Source organism: Meleagris gallopavo, chromosome 6 (genome assembly GCF_000146605.3).
Source record: "Meleagris gallopavo isolate NT-WF06-2002-E0010 breed Aviagen turkey brand Nicholas breeding stock chromosome 6, Turkey_5.1, whole genome shotgun sequence".
In the NCBI taxonomy this organism is placed as follows: domain Eukaryota; kingdom Metazoa; phylum Chordata; class Aves; order Galliformes; family Phasianidae; genus Meleagris; species Meleagris gallopavo.
In genome coordinates, this window is record NC_015016.2 from 36,018,452 (window position 1) to 36,045,011 (window position 26,560).

Consider the following 26,560-nt stretch of genomic DNA (forward strand, 5'->3'; position numbering starts at 1 on the left):
AAAAAAAAAAAAAAAGAAAAAAGAAAAAGAAAAAAGAATAACTAATCTGATGTATTCGTGAGCAAACTAAAATTGAAGAGTGCTAAGGAAGTAGGAAAAGGGAAAAAGAAATTACAGCATGTCAGCTAGTTCATGCCCTGATACTATCTTCACCAACATTAAGTGTGTAATTAAATAAAGTGTCTTTTAATGTTTTACATTGTGCTCAGTAATTTACATGAATTTAATCTACACCCCGGTGTTGATGTAGATTTACATTTGATTGTCTTGTGCATAAACAAGGTTAGCTTTTAAAGAAGGTAAACTGTGCAATGGACAGTCACAAACAACTTATTACCTGCACAATATTGCTTTTTGAAGGCGACATCAGTCAATGTGGATACACACAAATAATGCATACTCTTTGCATTTGCTAACATCTATACGACACACTAAAACTTTGTGGTAAGGCCAAACCTTTTTTTTCTTTTTTTTTTGTTTTGTTTTTAATTTTAAAGCAAAAATATACCGTAGTAAAAAAATGTGCTCACATTGTTTTGAGTCTTTAAGTGGAAAATAAATCTCTATCACACTAGAATAAAATTTCTCTCTATAAAATTTAAATACGGATCACTTCATCGCTATATCAAAAGGAAACGTCTGGCAATCATTTCCAGATGATCACAATAACAAGACACATCAAGAGGTCCTACTGCCTCTTCCTTTGAGAAAAGATAAACGTTCAACTCTTTCAACTGCTCTCACAGTGAGAGGAGTACGTTCCTTGGTTGTGGATTCTGATTCAGTCAATGAAAAAGGTTTAGCCTTAGGAATGCTGGCTACATCTCAAAACCATAGGACTGATTTTTATAATTTATGATTCATGCAGCAAAAAGTCAATATGACACATACAGGTTAGAGTTCCATAGCATAAAAATGCATTGCTAGCAATGACATGCTCTGCTTGTGATCAACAGCCCTGTTTTGGCAGATTTCGGATACAGCTGATCATTCTGGACAGTTTTTTTTTTCACTTTCTGATGCCTGCCTCTGAAGAAGCAAGCATTTTGCTCAAGGATGGTTTTGGATCTCAGAGGTCTAACTCTAATGCCTACATTTTGGCAGAATGTAAACAAAAATCATTATTATGCATGTTATATGTCATTATAAATATCATAACTTAACTGAGATGTCACATGAAATGAGTACCTAAATGTGTGTGTTACTCGGGGCAAAACCATGAACGATGACCATCAGGTTGATAGGAAGCATGTCTTACGCAAGACCTACGCGTAGATCACAAAGCAAAAACAAAGGGTATGTGGCACCATCAGAAACAAGACCCTGAACTGCAGTGAAAAGTGCCGTCTGTTGTTTCCCTCAGAAGGACAGGTCCTACAGACCCTGCTGACTGAGGTCTGCCACTCAGATGGTAAATCCAGCAGCTCGGTCCTACAGTGACCTGAGTCATTGCAGGATCAAGTTCAGCATTCACCAGTAAGAGACCGCAAAAGCATCCTCGCAGATTCTAGTTTTGCTCTTGTGATCATGTAAATCAGGAGTCAGACTGAGGAAGTCAATGAACACACACAGTAAGACTGGTACGAGATCAGAGGTGATTAGATATCAGACTAAGAGCTTGGTATTTTAGTCTTCTGTTAAGGAATGCTACTAATCCCCCTTGGTTAATCAAAACCAGATTCCAATGTAATCTAAAAAGCTAGAAAAGCACACTGATAATATCCTTACTGCTTAAAGGACTACTAAACTTTTTCAAGTTGGTTGCCTAATTGCCCATCTGCAATCATCTAACAGAGGATTCTCAGTTTGCTGAATCCTGATTAGCTGCAACACCAAACTGCTTCAGTATCAGGAAATCAGGCCACGAGCTTGGATGTCTAAATGCAGCTTGACATGCTTGAATTCAGACATCCACCTGTTTTGGCTGTCTTTTAAAACTTCGTAGCAGACAAATTCCTGTATGAGCAATGATTTTTACATCAGCCTGTGCAAAACGTTTGTTCTCAGCACTACCTCAAGCTGCAGTCCTGTCCAAGGTGTTGCAAGTTCCTTCATCTCTTGCTGCTTCCCCATGCCAATTCAGTAACTCTCACATTTTTTCTAACTTCTGACCTTTATTTTTTGATTAACGCAGTCCCAACACTCCCAAGCGTTCAAAAGCCAGTAGTCTGGGCCCCAGTAGTTAAAAGACAGTAAGAAGTCTGAGTATTCACTGAGTATTGACTTTGAACCTCAACATTTAGGCTGCTGTTTTTCTTTATAACCCAGAGGATGAGAAATGTTGATCTTAATGACAGACTGAACCTCTCAGGCAGCAGCGTGACTCTAAGAAACTGAGGTTCTGAGAAACACATAAAATATCATGGAGCCTGCAGTGAGGTCACTGTGAATACTACCAGGAGAAAGTGTCTTTCCTTCTCCTTGGTCTCATCTGCAGCACAGTTACAAGTTTTTACACTAACTCAAGCTCACATTTAGCAAGTAGATGAGATACTCAGGCTGGTTTCAGAAGGAACTCCATGATTCTGGGAGTACAAACCTCCAAAAGATAACTTCTTGAGAGCCATTTGGGTATAGATGCTATTTTTTTTTTTTGCTTTCCCTATATACTATCAGTGCCCTACCAAGCCACCCTCAAATCACATATCTAATACTCTTCACTTACTGCAGATGCTGCTCATCTGAGACTGTGCAGAACTGAAGACGTAAGCTTTTCTTGTTGTGTGATCTCTTGTTCCAAAGGCTAGAAGTTTCCTGATTGTTGTCCCCAAGATGTAGTGCTCTACACGGAATCTGTGTTGCTAGCACACCTTTTGAGATTGAGCAAATGGAGCCAGCCCACAACAGAGGTTCTTCAATTTCAGCAAGCATTTAAAGACTTATTTCTGAAGACCTGCCTACTTGGTACCTGCAAAAAGCCCTGAACATCCCATTGTGTTTTATATTCTAATGGAATTATGGGCTTAACTCCTAAGGAATAACATCAACACTCAACACTCACCATGGGTACATATGATATCAAAGAACAGGCACAACAAGATTCCATAACCCTGACAATAGAGCCAATAGCACTCCAAACACTTCATCAATGTTAAAGGGAAATGGAGGTGAAAAGAATGCAATCCCTGGCACAAAGATACTGTGCTCCACCTAAGTATTTTCCTGAGTACTGTGATCTTATGAGGGGACAAATATATAACATATGGGTTTGGACATGGGGCGTGAGCTTTGAAAATCAACACATCAGTTCTAACAGTGCCCACTGAGTTTCCAGGCAAATGTATCAATGAACAGCAGAGACAGAAACTGGTACAAATGAATGCACAACTCAAAAGAATGTGGGATATAAGGAAGTGCAAAACAGGTCTCTTGAGTTTCCAGGAAGAACAGAAGAATGCTTTTGATGTATCATACAAATTCAGAGAATGGTTTAATATCAAGTTTATAAAATCCAGGGACCACATCCCTGAATGGTGATGGATAACAGAAAGGAATCACTCTCTACCAATAAAGCCCTCATTACCAGCTTCAAACAGTCCAGCATCACTGAGTACTGACTTGCAGATTTTGGCAGCTGGACTTCCTATCTTTCAGTTAAGTTTCTGCTAGTGCAGTTAGTGGAAATAAATTATGTGAAGGAATCAAGTGAGGAACTAGCCAAACAGAACACATACACACACAAAGGAGGGGAGAACCTAGAACCTAGCTGATCAACGCACATACACACACAGGAGAGGGTAAGAGAAGGAATGAGAGAGAGATGATAAAAACACAGAAATATGTTTAAGACATCTGCTGAAGATTCATAATTATATATATATAAAATATTATATATACGTGCATATAAACTTTATATATATATAAAACAAAAGATTACTGCCAAGCAATACTATCTGTACTACTGGGACAAAGCTGTAGAGTCTTGAGTGTCATCAATAACACAGTTGGTTTCTGTTCCCTCTGATGGTCATCCCATACGTTTCATTCATTCACATCCCTGAATAACTCATAGGAAATATGCTATTCTGACAAACAGCCTACTCCTTCAGAGTGCTGAATTTACCACAAAGCTCAGAAAAAGCAGACTTCCCTACTCAGGAAAAAGCATCTCAGAGAATCAAATCTCCCTCCTTCCCCCAACAGTGCTTCCGGTGAAGTTACCTGGAGTAGTAAGAACCAAACAATCTTACTTTCTGTACACATGGAAAAAAATGATTCAGTCCCTTCCCTCACTTTTGCATACACTAAATACTTGATTTATGGGGCACTGTTAAACCATGTCCATTGGAACAATCCTAAGATAATGATGGGATCATGACAATGATGAAGGTCCTAGATCATAAGGGTGATCATTACAATAGAAACAACCATGAAGACTAGAAATTTCATCTCATGAAATGGTCACTAGTACCCTGCAAAGTGAGGTAACAGCAGACAGAATTGCCAGGATCAAATTATAAATAGCTGTTTTAACTTGGAGGCTAATTTATTTTCTGCCACTTCAATTTATCTCCCATGTTTTCCAAGCAATGATGCATGTGAGCTGGTGACCACGCAAGTGCTGGTGAATGAAACTGGTCTGTTTCTATTTTCACTGTTAAGCTGTCAAAGCATTCACATCAAAGGACTGAAGAACAAATTGCAATAATCACAAGTACCAGCAGAAAGGGATGTTTTCATCCATGTGTATACAACTGCCCCCAGCAACCCCAAAGAAAAACTCAAACAAAAGCCCAACCCCATCTCAAGAATCAGAAGAGAACAAAAGAAGAACAAACAGGTGTGAGAAGAGCTGGGCAATGGAATGAAATGACAGCCAGTAGTGCGACAGGGGTGCAGAGGACCGCTCCAGTCTCTCTAATCCTCAAACACCTCCAGGAACAACGGAGGGAAGAGTTCTGTGGGGCACTCCACCTTCATGTGCAGGAAGCGGCTGGCATGGCAGGCTCCAATCATTCGCAGATCTGTCACTTTCATCAGCAGTTTTGGCCAAAAATGTGCAACATGGTGTTTTCTGTAATTAATGTAGTGTTCAAATGCCAGGAGGAAACCCTCTTGACACTTTTCTATCCTCTCGACGCAAACAAGGCCTGGGCGATCTGCAGATAGAAAGAAACAGAATTATCTTTAAAATTCATTTACTTTACAGAATATCTGATCATAAATTAGGAAAAATAGAATTATTGTAACTTTCCTTGTAAGAAAAGGAGCCAAGGAATCTGGCTCTGGCACAAACAATTTCTTTGACGCTGAGCATATTGTTTATTTGTGCCTCAGTATTATCCCTGATAAAACAAGGAGGTAATCCCTTCCTTCTTCATCCTTTGTTTCTTTTGCTGATTTAGAAGATAGCTGTTTGGGAACTGTTTCCTTGCAGTGACTGGAGCAGCATATTCTCAATCTCAGTTAAGGCTTCTATCTTACTGTAAAAAAACTAATAATTAGAAAATGTCCTTGTCAGTTATCTTGCAGTTCTTTCCTATCTGTTTCACCACAATCTGAGCAAGGCTTTGATCAGATTTTGATCCTAAAATAAGCATTGAAGGAATTTGTTACGGAGCACCATGGAACAACAAATGCCACAAGTTAGGCAGACTGTCTGAATTGGGTCCCATGTGAGTGCTGGAAAAGCTCCTTTCATGGGTCACTCTTCAGGAGACATTTCAGGACAGCCAATCATCTGAAATACCTTCTGAGGCTCCTAGTTATGTATCACTGTGTGTGGAACCAAAAAAATCAGAATGTTTTGACTGAGAAAGCCAAGCGCAGTGTTGTGATGAATGTGGAAACCTTTCTGTCACAGACACAGTTAATCCTTGTTAATCACTGTCTATGTACTGTTATCCAGTGCTCAATCTTCAAAATGGTCTTAAAACAAAATCCTTCTGAATCTGCCACTGCCCAAGAATGGAATTTCCTCTTTGGGCTGGCACAATCAGTAGTGCAAAGGATCAAGGGGCGAATGTGGTCACCCCTTCCCTCCTCTTATGGGCAGGATGTGACAAATGAAGCATATTTGAAAACATATTTCATCTGAGAAGGAAAGAAACTGTTTGGAAATGATATGAAATAGTCTGTGCTGCTCCTGTATGACATCACTGAGAGACCAGTTAAAATAGTCCCAGTGTAAGGCAGCTCTCAAATGCCACGTAGCAAGCAGTGGTTATTTCAGTAGGAAAACAACAAAAGTTGAACTAAGCATGTGAGACTGCTGGAGATGTGTATGAACTGTACTTTTTACCCAGTGCATGACAGATTTAGAGGAGCTTAGTTGTAAGGAAAACTGTATCTAAATTACTAGTTTTTCAGTCAAGGCAAACTGGCTCTAAACCAGATCTTTCTGATTTCTGTCTGATGATCACCCCTCCCTGCTGTTAAGTCACTAAACTGAGCAAGATGTGTTACCAATGCCACTTCTATGTTTGCCTCTCTGATTTTTTTTCCTAGTACTCACCAAACTGATTTTATGATGCATCAGGATTTTGAAAGAGAATTTCATTTGCATTACTCTTGTTTAACAATACAAGATCTAGTATGCCCTATTTCTTTTAAGAGAGATTTCTGACAAAGAATGAAGTGTTTCAAAATGGTTGGGATCCCAATATATTTCTGTTCTCACCTGATGACATGAGCAGAACAGCCTGGAGAAGGGCAACCTCGGTGTCATCCAGGTTAAATGAAGAAAGAGACATGCCCAGGTCAAAAATGGCATCAGACACTACGCCAAGACCCCCATTTTTCAGCTGGCCCCTTGTCACCGCCATCTCCCCATTTAGTGTTAAAGTCTCACTCTCGGGGTCATAGCGAACTGCTGCTCGGAGGGACATTATCTCCATACAGCAGCCTTTCAGAAGGATGATCTGGTCTTCACATGGCAGCTGCAGAAATTATAAATGGTAAAAGATGTGTTTTTCAAACTGAGATGATTTACAACTACAGTAAATCCATGATCATGAATTCACGGTGAACAACCCAGGACACTACCGAGCAAAGTACAGTCATCCTGGAAACACGTTGCTTACCAACCAGCTTACCAGCTAGTTCTTGTGCACAGCACAAAATACCAAGACTCATATTCCTGCTTTCAAAAAGTCCTGGCAGGCTAACATCCCCACATATTCTTAGGAAATCTAGTGATGACACAGTTGTAGGGAAGTGGCCCTGGGCAAGATATTCACAGCAAACCGAAGTGCAGGTGCTTAAGGAGAATTGGCTCAGCTTTCTGAAGCTCTCGATTCAGGAGATCTCTTAGTTCATGGCAACATTATAGAATTAAGTCCAGTAAACCTAAAGGACATAGCTTCCTGTTTGCAATCATTTCACAAGGTGTGGAGGATGAGGCAGACCTGTCAGTTGCCAGGTCAGTGGTAACATACATTGTCAGCTTTGTCTTGGATAAGGGTGGATCAAACTGAGATGGTTGAAATGATCATTGTTCTCAGCTTTTTACCCTTCTCTCTTCCACTCCTGAGCTCTCTCAGCTTACAGCTGAGCATAACCTGCAACTGGGGCTAGTAAAGGTATCAGCCATCCCAGTTTGATGCACTGTGAGCCATGCTTCATTTTCACCTGACCAAGATGAAGAAAGACATTTGAGAGAGTCCATCAGAATGGACTGTTTTTTAAATAAACAGAATGAAATATATATGTGTATTTATTTAAAAGACATATGCCAATCAGTGGATGTTGTGAATTCTCTGTCTATTTTAAACAACAGACAACTTATTAGGGTATGTTTAGTCTATTACAACTGTTCTCCCTAGACTCTCTGTATTACTGTTGGATGGACAAAAAACCTATAGTATAGGCCCAGCTGTTATGCTGGTGCATAACTGTGATCTTCAGGGCATATAGCAAGACTCATCTCCTTCATACTTCAAAAAAAGTGGTAAGCTGTCCAAATTGGCAGTTGTAGGTTCTGTTTTCTGTAAAGCATGTCTTTACGTTTACATAGATAATCCAATGATAGCAAAAGGGACAAAAAAACCCCACCAACGCTATTTTGAGATTGTCATTAAATGAACAGCAAAACATCACATACATGGAAAAGTAATTCTAATTTCTATGGATTATTATTATATCTATCTGAATTGCAATTAGAAATGGAAAAAAAAAAAACAACAACAACAAAACACCACAACAATAAAAAGAAACACTACAGGTTTATGTGGCAACTGTGCATTCACAAAGCAATTACACTTACTTGGTGTAAAACCACGTAGAGTGGATACCATAAAATTACCTGACATGAGTGGAAAGTCTGTTAGAGAAGAGTTGTAAGTACAAAGCCAGCCACAGTCAGCAAAGCAGTTGAATCATGCCACTATTTTTCCAGCAATGACAACTTCAACTTCAGGTGTAAAGTGTTTGATACATAAGAAAAATGACTCATCCTGTTCAGGGCAATCACTGTTTGAAATTCATATTCAGTTCAGCAGTACTGTATGGAAGGCTGCACAAACAGAGTGGCAGTCTTGCTACCAATGACAAAGCCACTGTGACTGTGGGACTGAAGTAGGAAAGGAATACAGTAAGAAAAAAGATGTCTAAGGGCAGCCATGAGAAATAAAGAAAAGGTAATGACAGAGAAAAAGTGAACATAAGAGAAAGAATCGTAGAATCATTAAGAAATGAAAAAAGGGAGAAGAAAGAAAAGGTCCTGGAAGAACTAGTTGATGTGATTACCAAGCCACTCTCTTTCATATTTGTAAAGGCATGGCTCTCAGGCGAAGTCCCCTGTGACCGGGAAAAAGGAGGCATCATTCCAATTTACAAGAAAGGGAGAAAGGAAGACCTGGGGAACTACAGGTCGATAAGCCTCATTTCTGTTCTTTGGAAGATAATGGAACAGATGGAAGGGATGTTAAAACACACGCAAGAAGAGGTGATCCAAGGCAGCCAGCACAACTTCAGCAAGGGCAGATCATGCTTGAGCAATCCGGTGGCCTTCTACAGCATAGCAACAGCATCACTGGACAAGGGAAAAGCAACTCATGTCAACTGACTGGACTTCTGCAAGGCCTCTGACATGGTCCCCACCACATCCTTATCTCTAAATTGGAGAGAGAGACAGATTTGACGCTGGGCTATTTGGTGGATAAAGAATTGGTAGTAGGACTGCAGCAAGAGAGTTGTGATCAACAGATCTGCGGTGATCATGAGGCTGATGATAAGTCCATGATGAGGGGTCCATCGTGGGACGTGTGCTATTCAACATCTTAATCAATGTTGAAGATAGTGAGATTGCGTGTACCCTCAGCGAAAGTGCTGATGAGAAAAAGCGGAGTGGTGCAGTTCACACAATGAAAAGGAAGCAACGCCACCCAAAGGGACCTGGACAGGCTCAAAAAGAGGGCCCATGTGAACCTAATGAGGCTCAATAAGGCCAAGTAAAAGGTGCTGCATATGGGTCAAGTCAATCTCAGATATATGTATAGACTGGGAGAAGAACTCACTAAGAACAACCCTGTGGAGGATTTGGGGGTCCTGGTGGATGAAAGCTGGACATAAGCTAGCAGTGTGCACCTGCAGTCTGGAAAGCTAGCTGTTTCCCAGGCTGCATTAAAAGAGGGGTGGCCAGAAGGGACAGGGAGATGATTGTCCGCTTGTATTCTACCCTCATGAAGCCCTATCTGGAATACTGCCTGGGGCCCCCAACACAAGAAAGACATGGAGCTGTTGGAGAGGTTCCAGCGGAGGGCCAGGAAGATGACTAGAGGGCTGGAGCACCTCTTATAAACTCACATCAAATTCATTAAGTGCTGCTTAGTCAATCTCCTTCATAGAGATATACAGCACTCTCAGACTGAGCCTCTGTGGAAATTAAGAATTGAGATAATGTTTGAATGCTGTATAGGTCCCATGGGAGAAAGGAGTTTGGTTTTTTTTCTTTTCCTTATGAACTCAGCCCATGCAGTATTCCTTCTACGAAAAAGATATGGATTAAAAAACAAAGTTAACAAGACAGTGCCCCCTCAGAAAAGGAGCAAACATTTGTCATTTTCTTTATGCTTCAGCAGGAACTGTATGACAAGTCAGGACAGCTGTCCTATCCCTTTCCATTCACTATGAGTTGTCTTTCTCTGCTGTCAAACCGTGCTGCATACGAGTGTCAGGTTTACACAGTGGTTCAGCTGTAAACAAAGCCCATCCTAGCTGAACTGTGCAGCCTACAGAGGTGATGCCAAACAACTCCTTGACTTCTTCAGCCATGCTTCCTGTTCAGCTCTGACACAAGTGGGCCCATGGTACCCAGGAGGGGTAGAAGATGTCAGATGGGCACTGTAGTCTGCGTGTGACTGGCAAAGCCTTCTAAATTGAAAAGACTACCTTGTTACGTCAGTGCAAATTCCCACCAACAAACACCAAATCAGAGGAGACAGCTTCCCTCAGACACTGGATGCTGCAGGGGCTTCCTGATCTATGGATACATTCCTTGCCTTCAAAGTCTTCATGCTTGGTCACTATTTCATGCTCTGATGGAGCCAGTGTTAAGGTTAGCCAGTGAAAGCTATTTACACTACGGCAACTATTGATATTTAACACTTCTAACTCTGTAGATGCTAAGGGATGTAAAGACCATTAGCTGACATAAATAACTCTCCTTGAGTGACCTTAAAGAAAAGCTGTCAACCACAGAAGAGGAAAATACTACTTAAGTCTTTCCTGGCTGATTGTGTGTACGAGGGAAAAGCAGTTCTCATCCTAGGGAACACACTGAACTCCCCAAACGTGGTCACACTTCAGCAGAGGCAAGTGCTTCTCTGCAGTGGGAAGGGAAGGCAGGTTACTTCCACAGCTGGGTTGAGGATATTTCTGCAGTAAAACTCCAACGGTTGTGGATCCTAAGGGACCCACAAGACTTAACATTATTAAAATTATTAAATCTGAATTACTATTTCAGTTACATTCAGGCTGCAGTTATGATAATGTTTTTTAATCTATGAAAAAAAAAATCATCAGCCATTGCATCTGCTCCTCCAATAAAAATGCTACTTTGTTGTAAATGAAATCAGCCTAGGGCCTCTCTACTCCTAATGTGCAGCCAAGCCTGTTTCAGTCTATTTAGAGTATATTTTACATGTGAGTATCTACCTGGAATGACACCCTATTACTTTACTCTTTTATGCACTCCCTCCCTATTAAGGAAAAAAATGCCTAGGGAAAACAATGAAGCAAGCGTCACTCCTGGATAGGGATGCATTCCTGAATTTGGAGAATTTATTACTGCACACACCCAACTCCACAACAGTACACCTGTCAAAGAGCTGGAAAGTACAGAAGGAAGCCTGTGCTAAAATATCTGATTAAACATATAAAATATAACTCTAGATGGTCTGTTTTTTGCTTTGCTCAAGGCTGCTTGTGAAGCCACATTCAGGTCTCCAGTGAATTGTGATGAATTCTAGATGAACAAAATCAGGAGTTCAGTAGTCATGGAAAAAAAAAAGTCATAAAAATACTGATGATTCTAATCCAGTTTTGATTCTCTTATTTTTTCTGATTTAAAACATAGTATTTTTTTTAAAGTATAATCCTTCCTATTACAGTTCTGTGCCAGTATTTTGCATACAGCATAACCATAGCTTTGTAAATGAGGGATGCAAGGAGTTTGTCTTACCTCACAAAACATAGGCAACTTTTTGGCAAAATCCACCACTCTTGTAATCGCTGGTGTGATTATTTTTGTAAACTGGCTGAAGGCTTCTAAATCCACTTTCCCCCCTTCTGGGGCATTAACTATTGGTGCTTGCCCAATGTCTTCTGGCTAAGGATATAAACAAAGATATTTAAAGGAACAATCTATCTTACAGTGAGCGTTTGATATTCTAAAAAATTCTGTTTGGCAAACGTTACAATTCTAAACGATACTAGCCTCTTTTTAAGTGATGTCCCATTGTGCCACAAAATGGGAATTCTGTGAAAGAGAAGACTGCACACAGAAATGGGGGTCTGGCATACCACTATGCTGTGTGGACAGCTGCATTAGAGGCCAAGTAGTTTCTTCCTTGTGCCTCCATCCAAATATTTTGTGGGTGTAGCTTATGTGCTTTCTGATTAAAAATATAGGCATGATCTTGTTTCTCACAATGATGAGAACTCCCAAGCTGGTCTAAAAGCAAAGGGAGCTGAGATGACTTGCGACCCTTAGAATATTCTCAGAGCTTTTCAGTACGAGGTAATTTAACCTGTTCCAAGTTCTGAAATCTTCCCCAGAACAGATTGCCTGGTATCACTGAGCTCCAGACAATTGCCAAGGCCTGTTTCCAAAACTAAGCTAAAACAACAGATGACTAAGAACAGGCAATACAAAGCTTGTCTGGATAAAATGACTAGAATTTGAGTTTGTCTGGGTAAAATTCTTGTTGAAAATCATCTTCTGCGTGACTTCAAATCAAGGCTTCTCCAAAAAAAAAAACAATTTTCAAGCTAACTACAGGAACACAGAATGCAGTATGTATGATCAATATCCACAATGAGTACTTTTCATTCCAATTGCATTTCCACTTGCTCACCTGATTCTATGACCGTTTGTCAATGTTACTGTGTTTTTAAAACACACATGAAAGTTGTTCCTCTGTTTGCTAAGTGCAGCTTTGCAGCTATAAAATACCTGCCAAAGAGTATGCAGAAATTCCATTTTGTTCATGTTGGATAGTTAAAAACTGGGTAAGAGTTGGAGAAGAATGCCTTCAAAACTGATGGATTTCATGACATTTATATAAGTGCACTTAAACAGGAGAGGTGCTGAAACTGCTGTTAATAATGAAAACTTGTGCTCAATACTTTTTTAAAGCAACAAATCATAGAAGAGCCTTCCTGATCCTTGTCATCAATCCGAATCCAAACCTAACTTCTTTCACGAAAAAACTCAGCAGTGAGCTAATAAAATAAGCATCAATTGTAGAAGAACAATGAAGAGGACTGGGTTCAATTATCTAGGAGTTCCTCCTGCTAAAAAGCTGAAATAATCCCAGTTTTAGGCTGACTCTCCCCATCCCTGAATCTTGGGAAACTAAACCACATTGTCTGTGTGCTCATGATAAACAATCTTCATCACTTTCAAGCATGATGACCCAAAGCAAAAGCCACACATAACAGTGTTAGCAAGAAAAAGAGAGAACATAGCATTGCCACGGGAAAGCCAGAAGAATTCAGGATGACTAGCTAAAACCAACACACTCCAGAAAGGCAAGCTGCTGGAGAGCCCTTGCCACCTACCTCACCTCAATAGGAAAAAATGTCCAGACCTCCAGGGAGCTCCCACTGTTGAAGAACCAGCCTCAGCTGCTAAAGGGCTGACCCGCTGCTGCTGGGGCGTGCAGTCAGCTGCTCTTGCTCCCCAACAGCTTCTGGCAGGGAGTTTTCAAAGCCCTCTGCCTGGAGTTGTCAGGCCATCCTGGACTTTCCCTTCTGTGCTCACTACAAGGTGTCAGTGAGCTCCCTACACTTACCTTGAAACTGTAGGGCTTCAGCATGTGAGCCGTGAAAAAAACAAGGAGGCCCTGGAGCACTGAGAGCAGTTTGATCTGGCCTAGGAACCAGCTGTGGAAATTACAGCTGGTTTCTGAGCTGCCTGTTACAGCTGTCACCCCTGCCTTTGCCCCATCTGACCTCCTTCCCAATAGTCCTGTCCTCACATCACCTCATCCTCCCCTTTTTACTCTAAAGCAAGTGACACCAAAAAAACACTACTGTCTGAGTAATCAAATGTGCTACCACAGCTGATGTTACAATTTCAGCTTCTTGGCCTGTTAAAAACAATGCAGAAAAACTGGAAATCTCTTTGTTGCTCCTTGCCAGCAATCACTGGCTGCATGTTCTTGACTGCACACTACTGTGAACATGTGGCCATTCATATAGAAATTGCTACTAGAATTAACATAACTCTGTAAAAGGGATAAGCTGCTTTGAATCTAAAATTTATCTTAGCAATTTAACAGTGGGTCATGATTCCCATTGTGGATTAGGCAGTAGGAGACTCTGCTTGCAAAAAAAAGAATATTTTCTACCTGATTTGGTATACACACACTTTAAACATGCCTGTGAATTCATGACATTTAGTCTATAATCCCTCTTTTGTGCTGCCTAAACATTCCGTATTCTGCACAGTTTTTCCTTAAAATCTGAGTTAGAAAAAAAAAACACCCCACACATTCTTTTTCCTAAGCTTAAGCATCACAAATCACCACAGATTTTCCTCAGCAATATTCTGAAGATTCATAATTTGCAAACCTGCAATACTATAGTTCAAGTATCTTCCTGCTATCATTGAAATTTATTTTTCTTTGTCAAATTTAATTAATGTATTCCCTTTGGAACAAGGAAACAAAAAGTACAAGTTATTAATTAAAAATGTCAGCTTCCATTTAAAATTTGCCATTGTTTTCAACATTTAAAATATTTTGTTTGCTAGTCCCAAGACAATGAACACTATATATAATAAATAAATAAAAGATGCATTATACATTATACATGATATTGCTGTTAATCAGAAGAGAATCATTTTTTCCACTTTTTCTTATCAAAGAATGTTAAAAATATCCATCTGGGTAAGCCTTAACTCATCAGAAAGCTATTTATCTATTAAATACACGGTCTGATCAAATATTGAGACTCAGCCAAGAATAAACAATCATCAATTTTTCATATAAGTCAAAACACTGGCACATACAACAGTGGTTGCAATGCTGGGTAGGGATTTCAGAAGAAATAAAGGAACTTGACTGCAAGAGCAGCATAAATGTCTGCAGTCCCTACCAGAAATTTCCTTTTCTGCTTCCAGTGGCTTCCTTGTGCATTGGTGGCCACATGTGCTTCAGTGACAATTTTGATCAGCTCCCATTCCTCATCTGTTGGTTCTGGTTTGTGACCAATTGTTTTCTGCAGCTCTTCCCGACGCCTCTTCTCTCGATTTTCTTCTATCAGCTTCCTTTTTGCCAGACGCTTGCTGTCATCCAACACCACTAGCAGGGATAAAAGCATACAAAAATGGCAGGAAGTTATTAAGGTTGTTTGAACTTCGGTCTTTTCTACCTATAGCTGATGTACTAATTGACTATCAACACCTAAACTAATGATAGAATGCTTTGAGTTGGAAGGGGTTTTAAAGATCATCTAGTGTACCACTCTACCATAGACAGGGCTGCCACCCATCAGCTCAGGCTGCCCAGGGCCCATCCAACCTGGCCTTGAAAGCCTCCAGGGATGAGGCATCCCAGTTTCTCTGTGCAGTGTGTGCCAGGGCCTCGCCACTCTCATACTGAAGAATTTATTCCTTATATTCATTCTAAATCTCTTTCAGTTTAAAGTCAATATTCCTTGTAAAAAGTTGGTCTTCCTTCTGTTTATAAGCTCCTTTTAAGTACTAGAAGGCTGCAATGAGGTCTCCTGGAAACTTTATTTTCTCCAGACTGAACAAGACCAGCTCCCTCAACATTTCTTCATAAGAGGTGCTCCAGCCCTCTGATCATCTTAGCAACCCTCCTCTAGATGTGCTTCAAAAGCTCAACATCTTCCCTGTGCTGGGTCCCCAAGCCTCCAGATAGGGCCTCACGAGGGCAGAGCAGAGAGGGACAATCACCTCCCCCTCTGCGGGCCATCTCTCTTCTGATGGAACTCAGGATACAGTTGGCTTTCTGGGCTGCACGCACACACTACCAGCTCACATCCAATTTTTCATCCACTAGAATCCCTAAGTCTTTCTTGCAGTGTTGCCCTGACTCTATTCATTCTTCAGTCTGTACTGAAGTTTGGAGCTAGCTGGCTTGTCTGCCACTGCTCCTCTGACACACCTGTATGTGCTTTCTACAGACACCTCTTTATGGTATTGATAACTGCTGGTCAGAATTAGAGAGACAAACTTCTCCTTCTGCACAGCTCCTAAATGGCTGATGCTCAGTACTGACTGATGTGTCAAAATGAGCTGGATTTGAAATGATGATCCAGAGTCATTCAGTTCTCTCTCCTTAAGTACCATCTGCCTTTGATGAAATTGCTTCACTTCTTCTGTTTCATTTTATACAGAAAATGTCACACATTACATTATAACTGAAAAATGCTAAGTTGGAATATTTTTATTTTCCTTATTGGGTCTGTTTTTTTTGGGGGGGAGGTTGTTTTTTGTTTTTGTTTTTGCAAATGGCAGCAACCATTAACAATAACGCATAGGGGGATTTACATGAGTTCCTCACATTGCACTAACTGAAGTTATTGGTGTAAATCTCAGTGCAGTGGCAGGAAAAGAAGATTCCTAAGGGTTAATCTTACAGCCATATGTTCCAGTTCTTTAGAATGAGAGTCAAATTATTTGCAGATAACTTCTTCAGGGCTAAAAATAAAACAAACAACTGCAGGATGACTCATACAACGACATTCAATTTCACATCCTCCAGAATTTTCTAAACAAGATGTTTTTTTCAAGCAAAGTGTCCTTCCAGATGCATTTCTCCCTCTTTTCCTCCTAAGAGTTAACGTTCCTATTGTTACTCAGTCCTGTAAGGCCACGTTAAGGTGCAGTCTGGTAAAGCGTAAACAAAAAATTAGAGCATTCAGAAGTGGATTGCTGCAATGAGCATAATTCTCCAGAACAAATGATTAAAAACAAAAAATGTTAGCAGTTCCACTCTATTTTAACAATCTTCACCAATCAACATACTTTAAGCAAATAAAAACATAAAAAAAAAGAGAGAAAATGAAGAAAAAAAGAAAAATATACTTACAATCTGTTGCCATGCCAACAAAGATACATTTTTTGAAGCGACATTCCTGGCACTGATTTCTTGTTACTTTGTCTATCACACATTTTCCTTCATATTTACAGGAATAGGTTGGATGGAGGTTTTTCTGAATGGTTCTTCTGAAAAATCCCTAAGTGCAATAAATAAACACATTGGAAAACATAACTACTGTGTAATTTTTTCAAATTGGTAGCCAATTTGGTTTCGTAGAAATGTACCTCTGTATGCAGTACAAAATGCTCCATTAAACTCTCAAGGAGGAAGAGAACAAAACATTATTATAGATTATGGTATTTCTTTTCTGAGTTTCAAGAAACATTTCCTCCCTAAAAATTAAAACATATAGGCACCTGAGATTTGCAAAAGCATAAGGAAAGTTGTCTTGAGGAAGAAGATACTGATTACGTGTTTTCAAGTCCTGCATTTCCATGTGTAAATTTTATTGTTGATTTGAATTAGTTTTTATTTTGAGCCCCCTTCAAAATTACACAATGATTTCAAAGGATATTAGGAGACATATATGTAATTTAAGGACAGCATTTGCAAATAGCAAAAATGGTGATATATAATTAAGTGTAAGTAGAGGACTAAGAATGAACAGTTTTACTCATGTCCTTCCACTGAAGTCAAATAACCAACCAACCAACCAAATTTGGGCAAGACTATGAATTCTGCAGTCAAACACAATTCACTCAACCTTTGAGTTGAGTCCTAAATAATGGATCCATAATTCTGAAATGATATGCATTTCTGAGAAAAGGAATTCATTCATATTTCCCACAGATGTCTGTATTCAAAACAAACATCACCAACAAAGACCTCTCTATGCATATTCTATCTATCTATAATAATATATGTACAGCCAATTGCAGTTGATATGAGGTCAGATCCTCAGCTCACATGAAGTAATGTACCTCCACTGAAGTCTCTGATTTGAATATACCACACACCCTGGCCTTCGGTAAAGAAATCAGATACAACTTCTCTCAAAACATTGTAGACCTAATCCTGGTACAAATTTCAACATGAATTTTCTCACAGACTTTGGCAAGAGCTGGATGAAGTACCCAAGAGCACAGTAGTATGGACCAGACAGACTGCTAAGGGCAGAAATTTCCTTCACTTTCCACCAGTGTTTGAAGACTGTATACACTTAGCAACACAGTTTGGAACTACCCTGACATAAAGAACACACTGAGATACTGGTCCTGTTTGAATGGAGCCCTATGAATAGCTTCAGTTTCATTGCAAACAACGGTGAAATCCAAGTGAGATGGGATTTTATCTAATGTATAGTCTCTGCAGCTCAGATTTTAGTTACTGAACATCTTTCCACTTCACTAAGCAAAAAGTCTCTTTTTAATCATATTAAATAACACAAGGTAAAATCAGTAATATCTTTTAACACAGAACATTTAATTAAGACATACAGATAAATCTGCATTTCAGCTTGAGCTCCCGACTCCTTCAAATACAGTGAAGCACACTCTCATTAGAATTTTATCTTATGACAACCATCTTGAGCTAAGGGTAAAATTCTTTTTCCTTCATAAGAGAAAGACCAAAATCTCAATTAAATTGAGCTGCATAAAGCATAGATATGAGTCTTTTTAAGACTGAGATCTGTAGGGTTGAGTCAAAATCCAGGAAGTCAATGGTAAGATGTTCTTACGTGGAGTCTGGATCTTAAATTCTCATCCTCCCAACTGGGCTTGGATCCACTCTCTACCCTGTGTCAAATTCTTAGAGATGGGGCCTGTTCCTCTCCTTCATGAAGATGGCTCTGAACACTCAGGTGCACTGGCTGACTTCTAGTTACGGCAAGAAATGGAGAAACCTCCAATGAATCTCTGAAAGTGGTACTGAACTTCTGTTTTCCAAACTTTCCATGAAACTTACTGTAGCTCAAGTTTAATAATTGTTAACGCTTTTCATCATGCATATGCTGTGTGGAGTCCAGCTTTTTATTCTCCCATAGCTTTGCATTCCTTACACTTTTTTTGTTGTTAAAAAACGTTTTTGACCATCACTAGATACAATGTGATAAGGAACTTGCTCTTCATATTTGTCCAAACACAGCAGATTACCATTTCTCTGCCTTGAATCACTTCCAGCCTTAGTCTCAGTGACTTTACACAAATTTACATCACTTTTGTTTCTTGCACATTGCTCACATAAGCACATGCATAAATAGGCATGCACCTATACAGTCATGCATATCGCCACATTTGATTCTTCAGATCAATGATTCAGATTTCTGTACACATGCCCACAGTGAAATGTAGAAAAGGCATTTCTAAACAATAAAGAGAGCAAGTGGAATTAGAAAAAAAAAGTATTAAATCTAAGCATTACCAGTAAAAGAAAATATATGTTATTGTACATTTTATCTACTTTCCTAAATTCCTTTACTTTTTAGCAATAGATCAGTGGATCCAGCTTAGAAAAATACTACAGTGACATTAGAATTTGTTTTACTTATGTTTAAATCATAGAATCATAGATTGGCTTGGGTTGGAGAAGACCTTAAAGCCTGTCTAGTATCTGTCCCACTGCCATAGGCAGAGTTGTCACCCATTGGATCAGTGGCCAGGGCCCCATCCAACTTGGCCTTGAACTCATGGGGTATCCACAACTTTTCTGGGCAACCACTTCCAGCGCTGCTTCAGGCTCTGAGTAAAAAAAATTTCTACTGATATCTATGTCTCCCCTCTTTTAGTTTAAAGCCATTCCCCATTGTCCTATCAATATCAGACAGTTGGTTCCTTTCTGTTTATAAGCTCCCTTCAAGTAGGAAGGCAGCAATGAGTCCCCCCAAAGACATCTTTCCAGACTGAATAAGATCAGCTTCCTGAACTTCCCCAGCTCCACAGGACTGGTGCTCTAGTTCTTCAGTCATCTTCATGGCTCTCCTCTGCAACTGCTCCAAGTCTTTCTGAAGTTGAAGATCACCGTTCCCGAGACAGATCCACGGAGGACACCAATTGTCGTTGGACTCCAGCTAGATACAGATTTGTTGACACAACCCTCTGGTTACAACCGTACAACCAATTCCTTCTCGACCAAATAACCCACCCTTTAAATCCATACCTTTCCAATTTAGAGATATGAATGTCATGTGGGACTGTATCAAAGGCCTTGCAGAATTCTAGGTGGATGACATCAATCTCTTTTCCTTTATCTAGTGATGCTGTCATTCCATTGTGGAAGGCCACCAGATTGGTCAGGCATGATCTGGCCTTGGTGAAGCTGTGCTGGCCGTCTTGGATCATCTCTGCTTCTTGCATGTGTCTTAACATCTCTTCCAGGAGAATCTGTTCCACAATGTTCTCAGGAACAGATGTGAGGCTCACTGGTTTGCATTTCCCTGGGTCTTCCTTTATCCCTTTCTTAAAAATTGGAGTGATACCTCTGTTTTCCACTTCAGACACCTGGGATGCATATCAGAAGGCCCCACAGACAGTCGGTCTCATCAGGTGGTCTTGATCTTGCTCTCTGTTTACAGAGTGATGGATTTTTCTACCCTAACCCTTGCCTAGGGGTTCAGGGACCTCTTGAGAGAAGTGGGAAGTCTGACTGCCAATGAAGCCTGAGTCAAAGAACTTGTTCAGTATCTCTGCCTTCTCCATGTCTGTTGTTAGCAGTTTCCCTTCTCATTTAGCAGATGGGGTCCTGGCCTGTCCTTGGACTGTTTCTGTTGACCAACGTACCTTTTGTTATTTTTCACATCCCTAGTCAGGTTCAGTGCCACCTGTGCCTTTGTTTTCCTGATTCAATCTCTGTATGACCAGATTACATGCTCACATTCTTCTCAGGCCACATACTCCTGCTTCCACTGACTGTGCATTTCCTTCTTATTCCTCAGTTTGACCAGCAGGTCCATGCTCAGCCATATCAGTTTCCTGTCTCCTCTGCTTGATTTCTTATGCTGGAGGATGGAGAGCTCTTGTGCTCTTAGACAGGAGTCTTGAAAGAGCTGACAGATCTGTTCCATTCCTTTGTCCCTAGAGACAGTTTCCCAGGGGATCTCATCTAACAGTTCCTTAAACAGCAAAAAGTTAGCTTTCCTGAAATTCAGGAGATGTGGATCATAGTCAGATCCATATTTTCCTTTCATTTTATTCTCTGGAAATCACATGCAAGCACTTACCAAAGTAAATTTTTGGCTATCAGCCAAAATAAATTTTGCTACAAAATTAGTTTTCAGTGGAAGCAACTAGTAAATGTCAAATTTTTGAGGACTGATTACACGCAACTTTGCTAATAATTCATACATCTCAAAATGTGTATGCAGATCCTCCAAAATGTGAGTTAAAATTGTTCACACAAAAGAGCTGTCAAGCCATCTTGTACAGTTAATACATTTGCCAAAATAACAAAACAACACAGTCTGGAAGCTAACTGTAAGTTGGAGAAAAAATTAATTATTTACTTGTTGCAAATTGTCAACTTGGCTCTTTGTGCATGAAAGCATTATTTTAAATTATACATCAGAAGATATAAGTAGATTTGTTATGCTATATTTTACAATAGCTGGTGGGCATAAAAATAAATACTTTAGTTCAAATAACAAAAAGACCCGAGCAGGAAATATGGCAAGAAATACTGCTGTTCAGCTGGGAGCAGAAGCTATTTCACAATGCCACACTATTGCTTACTTGTAGTATCTGAATTAAGCCATATTCCTGAGTTTTATGTGTTGTTATTGTCTGGTATATGTGATGTAAATGTGTAAAAATCACTTGTTTGGTTCCACAATTTTTCTCACATATAAAATTTTTTTAGTAAATATGTATGTGTATAAAACTCTGATGAATATTACTACAAACCTCCTACACACAGGATATTTAAGTCTTTGCGCATCTCATAAATGTATCAAAGTGCAATGCTGTACAACAGAAGAAACTACTTCAATACTGTTACTGTGATGTGGGGATCTAATGCCAATCCAAACCCAACATTTCATATTCAAATATTCTTAACTTTGGAGACTAACAAAACATGACTTTTGTGGTTCAATCCCATGACACTAGTGCATGACGTGTTGTTCCATTTGTTTAGAAAAAAATTATTTTTCTGTAGGAAAGAATAGCTTTCTTACAGGATCTCAAGCCACCAGGCAAATTTATGGCAGTGAAATCACGCAAATGTGGCTGATCATGTTACTGATTTACTTTTTTTCATTTACTTGCTCAAAGCAATCTTTTTTTTTTTTCATTTTTCATGTAGCTTTAGAGATGAAAAAGACTGAAAGCATATTTTAATATGGTTAAGCTGAAGAAGTAAAAAAAAAATTAAATCTGTTTTAACTTTGTGTTGACGCGTCCTAAAGTGATGGATGTTACTGTCACATGAGCATGTGGAAGAGATTTTTGGTTTTTGTTCTTTGCAGTGATAATGAGATACACTGGAACACTGTTAATCACCACAGACTCATCATGGCCATAGGCAGAATCTCAACTATTGCACAAAGAGTTTCATTGAAGTTCTTGTGAGGATGCTGATGTACGCTGGCCGACAACATGGTCAGAAAAAAAACACTAAAAATGAAAAAGAAAAAGCTAGCAGATAACTACAAAAGACCTAAATTCTCTGTCTTCTCTTCAAAAGTAAACACTGCTAAAATCAACTACATTCCTTATGTATATGCAGATCAGCAGCACAGCCAGATATGGCTTATCATCAGTACTGGATGTTCTTATTCGCTTCTAATCTGTCTTTGTTTTATTTGGTAGTACAGTTCAGGAAATCTGTATAAATGGAGAAGCTGGAGAGCTATTTCTGATTCCCACTTTCCCACTATGCCATTTACCTTGCAACCTTCACAGGTGATGCAGCGATAATGATATCCGGTGGCTTTGTCCCCACAAACTACACATAGCTCATCCTTGTCTAAGTAACTGGGTATATATCCTGCAAAGAAAAAGAGGATATGGCATGTAAACTCTATATAAAATGATATGATACATTTGATATAAAAATATTGCATTAACATTCACTGCAGATATTGTCTACTGGCCCCACACTTCTCAACTCACTGGATTTCCTGAATAAAAAGCTCATGCTAACAGTAACACAGAAGTATTTAAATGTTGTATGCAGTATCTTCTACTTCTCAGATTGTTTCAGCACCTGCTGGTCAAGAGGGAAAAGGCATAACTTAACTGCTTGCTCTTGAAATAAACAATAGCTCAGAAAAACAAATATATTTATTTTTATATCAAGGGCTTTGATGTGAAAAATTAAATAACAGCAAAACATACAGTCCACTTCTCTTTTCTGTTTCTGAAAAACAACCGATGTGCTTGTATTCTGAGATACCATGCCAGGTTGCAAAGTGACTCATGGACACGCTAGTAAGAAACATTTACTGACAGTGCATTTGTTTCAAAACAGTTCTGCAGGTGTGGTTGAGAAGTACCAGCAACAGATCGCAAAAGCTGCATAGATTATACCTTACCTGGGTGTGTTCCTCTGTTGCATTTAATATAGCTTGAATTTAGGGCAAAATACGTGGGCATTCAAATATGTGTGTGTGTACATATATGTGTGGGAATGACATTTTCTCTTCTGAAGTGGTTCATCAGACACCTAACAAGTGAAATAAAATATTACTACCATGAAAAACTGTTGGGAATGCTTGGTTCTTTTCCCAAAATATCATTAGTTTTGATAACATAAACATATTTTTGCTCTTATGTTAAAAAAACAAAAAACAAAAAACCAGAACAATTCTGATGGCAACCAATGTAATTCTGAGCCAAGGAGAACTTTCAAATGTAGTAAAATACAAAGCTTTCAAAGTGTTTCCATAATTCATAATTCAATGGAGTTATGGTACATATTTTTTCTTAATGAAAATCCTCTCTGTACACAAAGGTCTAAGATTCATTTTGAGAGGAGAGAGGAAGTGCAGCTATTCATTTAACATTTTAAAATTATTGAGGTACAGTAAATTCTTCAGAGAATGATTGAGAGGCTGAGGCTGAAAGGCACCTCTAGAGATCTCCTGGTACAACCTCCCTGCTCCAGCAGGGACATCACAGGTCAGGGTCGTGTTTGGTTGAGTTCTGACTGTCCATAATGATGGAGACTCTCTAACTCCTGTGAGCAATCTGTGCCCTCACAGTAAAAGAAGATTATTTTATTATGCTTGTACGGAATTCCCTGTGCGTTTATTTGTGCTCTTTACCTCTTGTCCTGTCGTTAGACAACACTGAGATGTTTGCTCCGTCTTTAGCACTCAGTCCTGTTAAGCTTTTTTTACACACGGATAGTATCCCAGTTAATGTTCTCTGTTCCAGGCCAACCAGTCCCAGCACTCCCAATCTCTCCTCCTATGTCACACTCTCCAGCCTCTTCTCCACCTTTGTGTCCTTTTACTGGACTTGTTCCACTGTCACCACATCTATTTCGTACCTCAGAGTCCAGACTCGGTCCCAGCAATGCAGGTACATCTCAGCAGTGTAGAGCAGAGGGAAGGCTCACCTCCCTCATCCTGCTGGTGATGATCCTCCTAACTGAGACCAAGATGTTGCTGGCCTTCCTCACCTCAAGGGCACTCTGTTGGCTCAGATTCAACTTGTTGCCCACCAGGAATTCCCAAGTACTTCTCTGCAAATCCCCTCCCATCCAGCAGGCATCCAGCCTTTATTGCTGCATTTATTCCACCCCAGGCAGAGGAACTGCTATGTCCCTTTGATGGACCTCAACAGATTTCTCTGTCATTTCTACAAACTGTTCGGGTCCCTCTGAATGGCAGCACACCGATCTAGGACATAAGCCATCCTTCCCAGGATTGCATCATCTACAAACTAGCTGAGTGCAATTTATGAGTGTAATTTGGGACAGTCCTTTGGACACAGCTGTCTGGGATACTATTCCTTCCATTGCCTTGCTGCACCCATCAGCAGCATGAAATGTTAAACCAGACTCAAAGTTTGCTGTCCTGCCATTGGCACAGCTCGGTGCAGCTGGGGAGTTGCATGGAGACCAACCAGCACTAGGACTTGGGCACCAGCAGGTTGTAGAGGATGCTGCCAGGGGGATGGCCATCATCCTCCTGTGACTAAAACCCAGAGTAAGCTCAGTAACAGGTGGCTTAAAGGAGAGTGCTTTTGTAAATGCCACAGGTTCTCCAGAAAGAAAAGCCCTTAACAGACAACAAATACTTGAAATTACTTCAGCTTAAATTAAATGAACTTTCCAGGGCTGATTTGGGGAAAGGAGGAAGAAACAAGGCAGAAAGTAGTTGTAATATCTACTTTATATTTTTGAGCATAATTCTGAGAACCTAAAATTACAGGAAACAGATACACCTCTTAGGTAACACTGGGAAATAGAACCCAGTTGCCTGCATCATCGATTTACTAATACTCCTACCATGTCAGTCTAAGTATGGCAAAATATTAGATTCACATTTAAGTTATATTTCTATATTAAAAACCTGGGTAAAGACTGGTGGACACATGGATCTGGTTTCTGACCTTGAGGAAAGAGAGACAGCAGGGTTTCGGTTCTAATTTACATCATGACTGCTAACGGACATTATGCCAGTGGAGGATTAGCAGAGGCTATTATCCCCATCCTGCCCCCCCTTTTGCTCACACAACACACACACTGTGTGCAGCTGACACAGGAGGAAGCAGGGTCAGCAAAGGGATGCAGGATTTTCTACTAAATTCTTTGTAACAATCAGTGACTTTTAGTTACTGCTATTCACAAAAGGCAGACTCAGTTTAGCATTGACTATGCCCTCTAAAATTCAGTATTGACAGCTTTTGCTTCCTCAAGAAATACTTCTAAATTAAATGCCTTGATATTTCATTAAGCATATAATCTGGTTAGCACTGCTCATGTAATGGCAACTTTGTTCCATTGGAGCAGCAGGAGATGACTTGTTTAAACTGCTTCCTTAAATATATACAGCAGCCTGCACATGTGACCCATGATGTGCATCCTCTTCTTGGAGTTTCAGGACTTCATCCTACTCAGGAAACAGTTCTCATTCTGGATGGAAAGCAATCCTCTACAGGCACTCCAAGTGAGGAATTAAAAATGGAATCACTACATGTAAGCACATTCCTAACTGTTCTTTTATCAGAAGTGTTAACTGCCTTCTACTTAAATTACTTAAATCTAAGGTATCATGTTCATCATTTTTACAGAATTGTCCCTATGACACAAGAAAAACACATACCCTGCCCTCCTTCACTGACTCAGTGGAGAATGTGGATAGAAAAGCTTCAATCCCAAGAAATCACTGGCAATAAAAGTACTCAATAAGCACCTTTTTTTCTGTTAAAAATCTTAGACCAATAGCCATACTTTTTTTTTTAGTGCTCCTTCCAACAGCTAATGGGGTCAGAAGTGACAGGAAAGTAAGAAAACTGGAGCTTCAGCAGTTTTTAAAAAAGATTGATGCTTCAGACCAGCAGACTGCACCTGAAGGGATAAGGGAAAATCAGTTCTTGCAAACTGTAACATCCACTGTAAGTAATTCCTACGAGTTGCAATTCCTGAGTAGTTAGCAATTAGCTAACATAATCATTCAAAAACAACATAGGTATCACTGAACAGTACAGTAATAGCCAATTTTGTTACCTTGTCTTTCAAGCCATAAGAAGGAAATGGACTTGGAGCGAGTCTAGAGGAGGGATGTGAGGATGTTCAGAGGGCTGGAGCAATTCTAGGAAAAACGCTGTGGCAGCTGAGTTTGTTCAGCTTGGAGAAGAGAAGGTGCTGGGGAGACTTCATTGTGTCCTTCGGGGGGGACACATAACGGGGGGCCACATGAAAACTGGGGAAGGAGTTTTTTTTTT

General features: G+C 39.8%; 1 protein-coding gene across 4 annotated transcripts in view; it reads right to left on the reverse strand.

Moving 5' to 3' along the window:
• Positions 1-158: 158 nt before the first annotated feature.
• Positions 159-26,560, reverse strand: part of THRB (thyroid hormone receptor beta) — a 166,074-nt gene continuing 139,672 nt past the window's right edge. For 2 of the 4 annotated variants that reach the window (XM_010712866.3, XM_019616512.2), the window contains exons 3-9: positions 23,200-23,330; positions 22,552-22,652; positions 16,722-16,869; positions 14,761-14,966; positions 11,621-11,767; positions 6,620-6,878; positions 159-5,099 (exon numbers count right to left, since the gene is read on the reverse strand). In XM_010712866.3, coding sequence (XP_010711168.1) covers positions 4,858-5,099; positions 6,620-6,878; positions 11,621-11,767; positions 14,761-14,966; positions 16,722-16,869; positions 22,552-22,652; positions 23,200-23,260 — 1,164 coding nt within the window. In that variant the 5' untranslated portion in view covers positions 23,261-23,330 and the 3' untranslated portion in view covers positions 159-4,857. The remainder of the gene's footprint in view (positions 5,100-6,619; positions 6,879-11,620; positions 11,768-14,760; positions 14,967-16,721; positions 16,870-22,551; positions 22,653-23,199; positions 23,331-26,560) is intronic. The other 2 variants (XM_019616513.2, XM_010712865.3) reach the window with 1 other exon arrangement.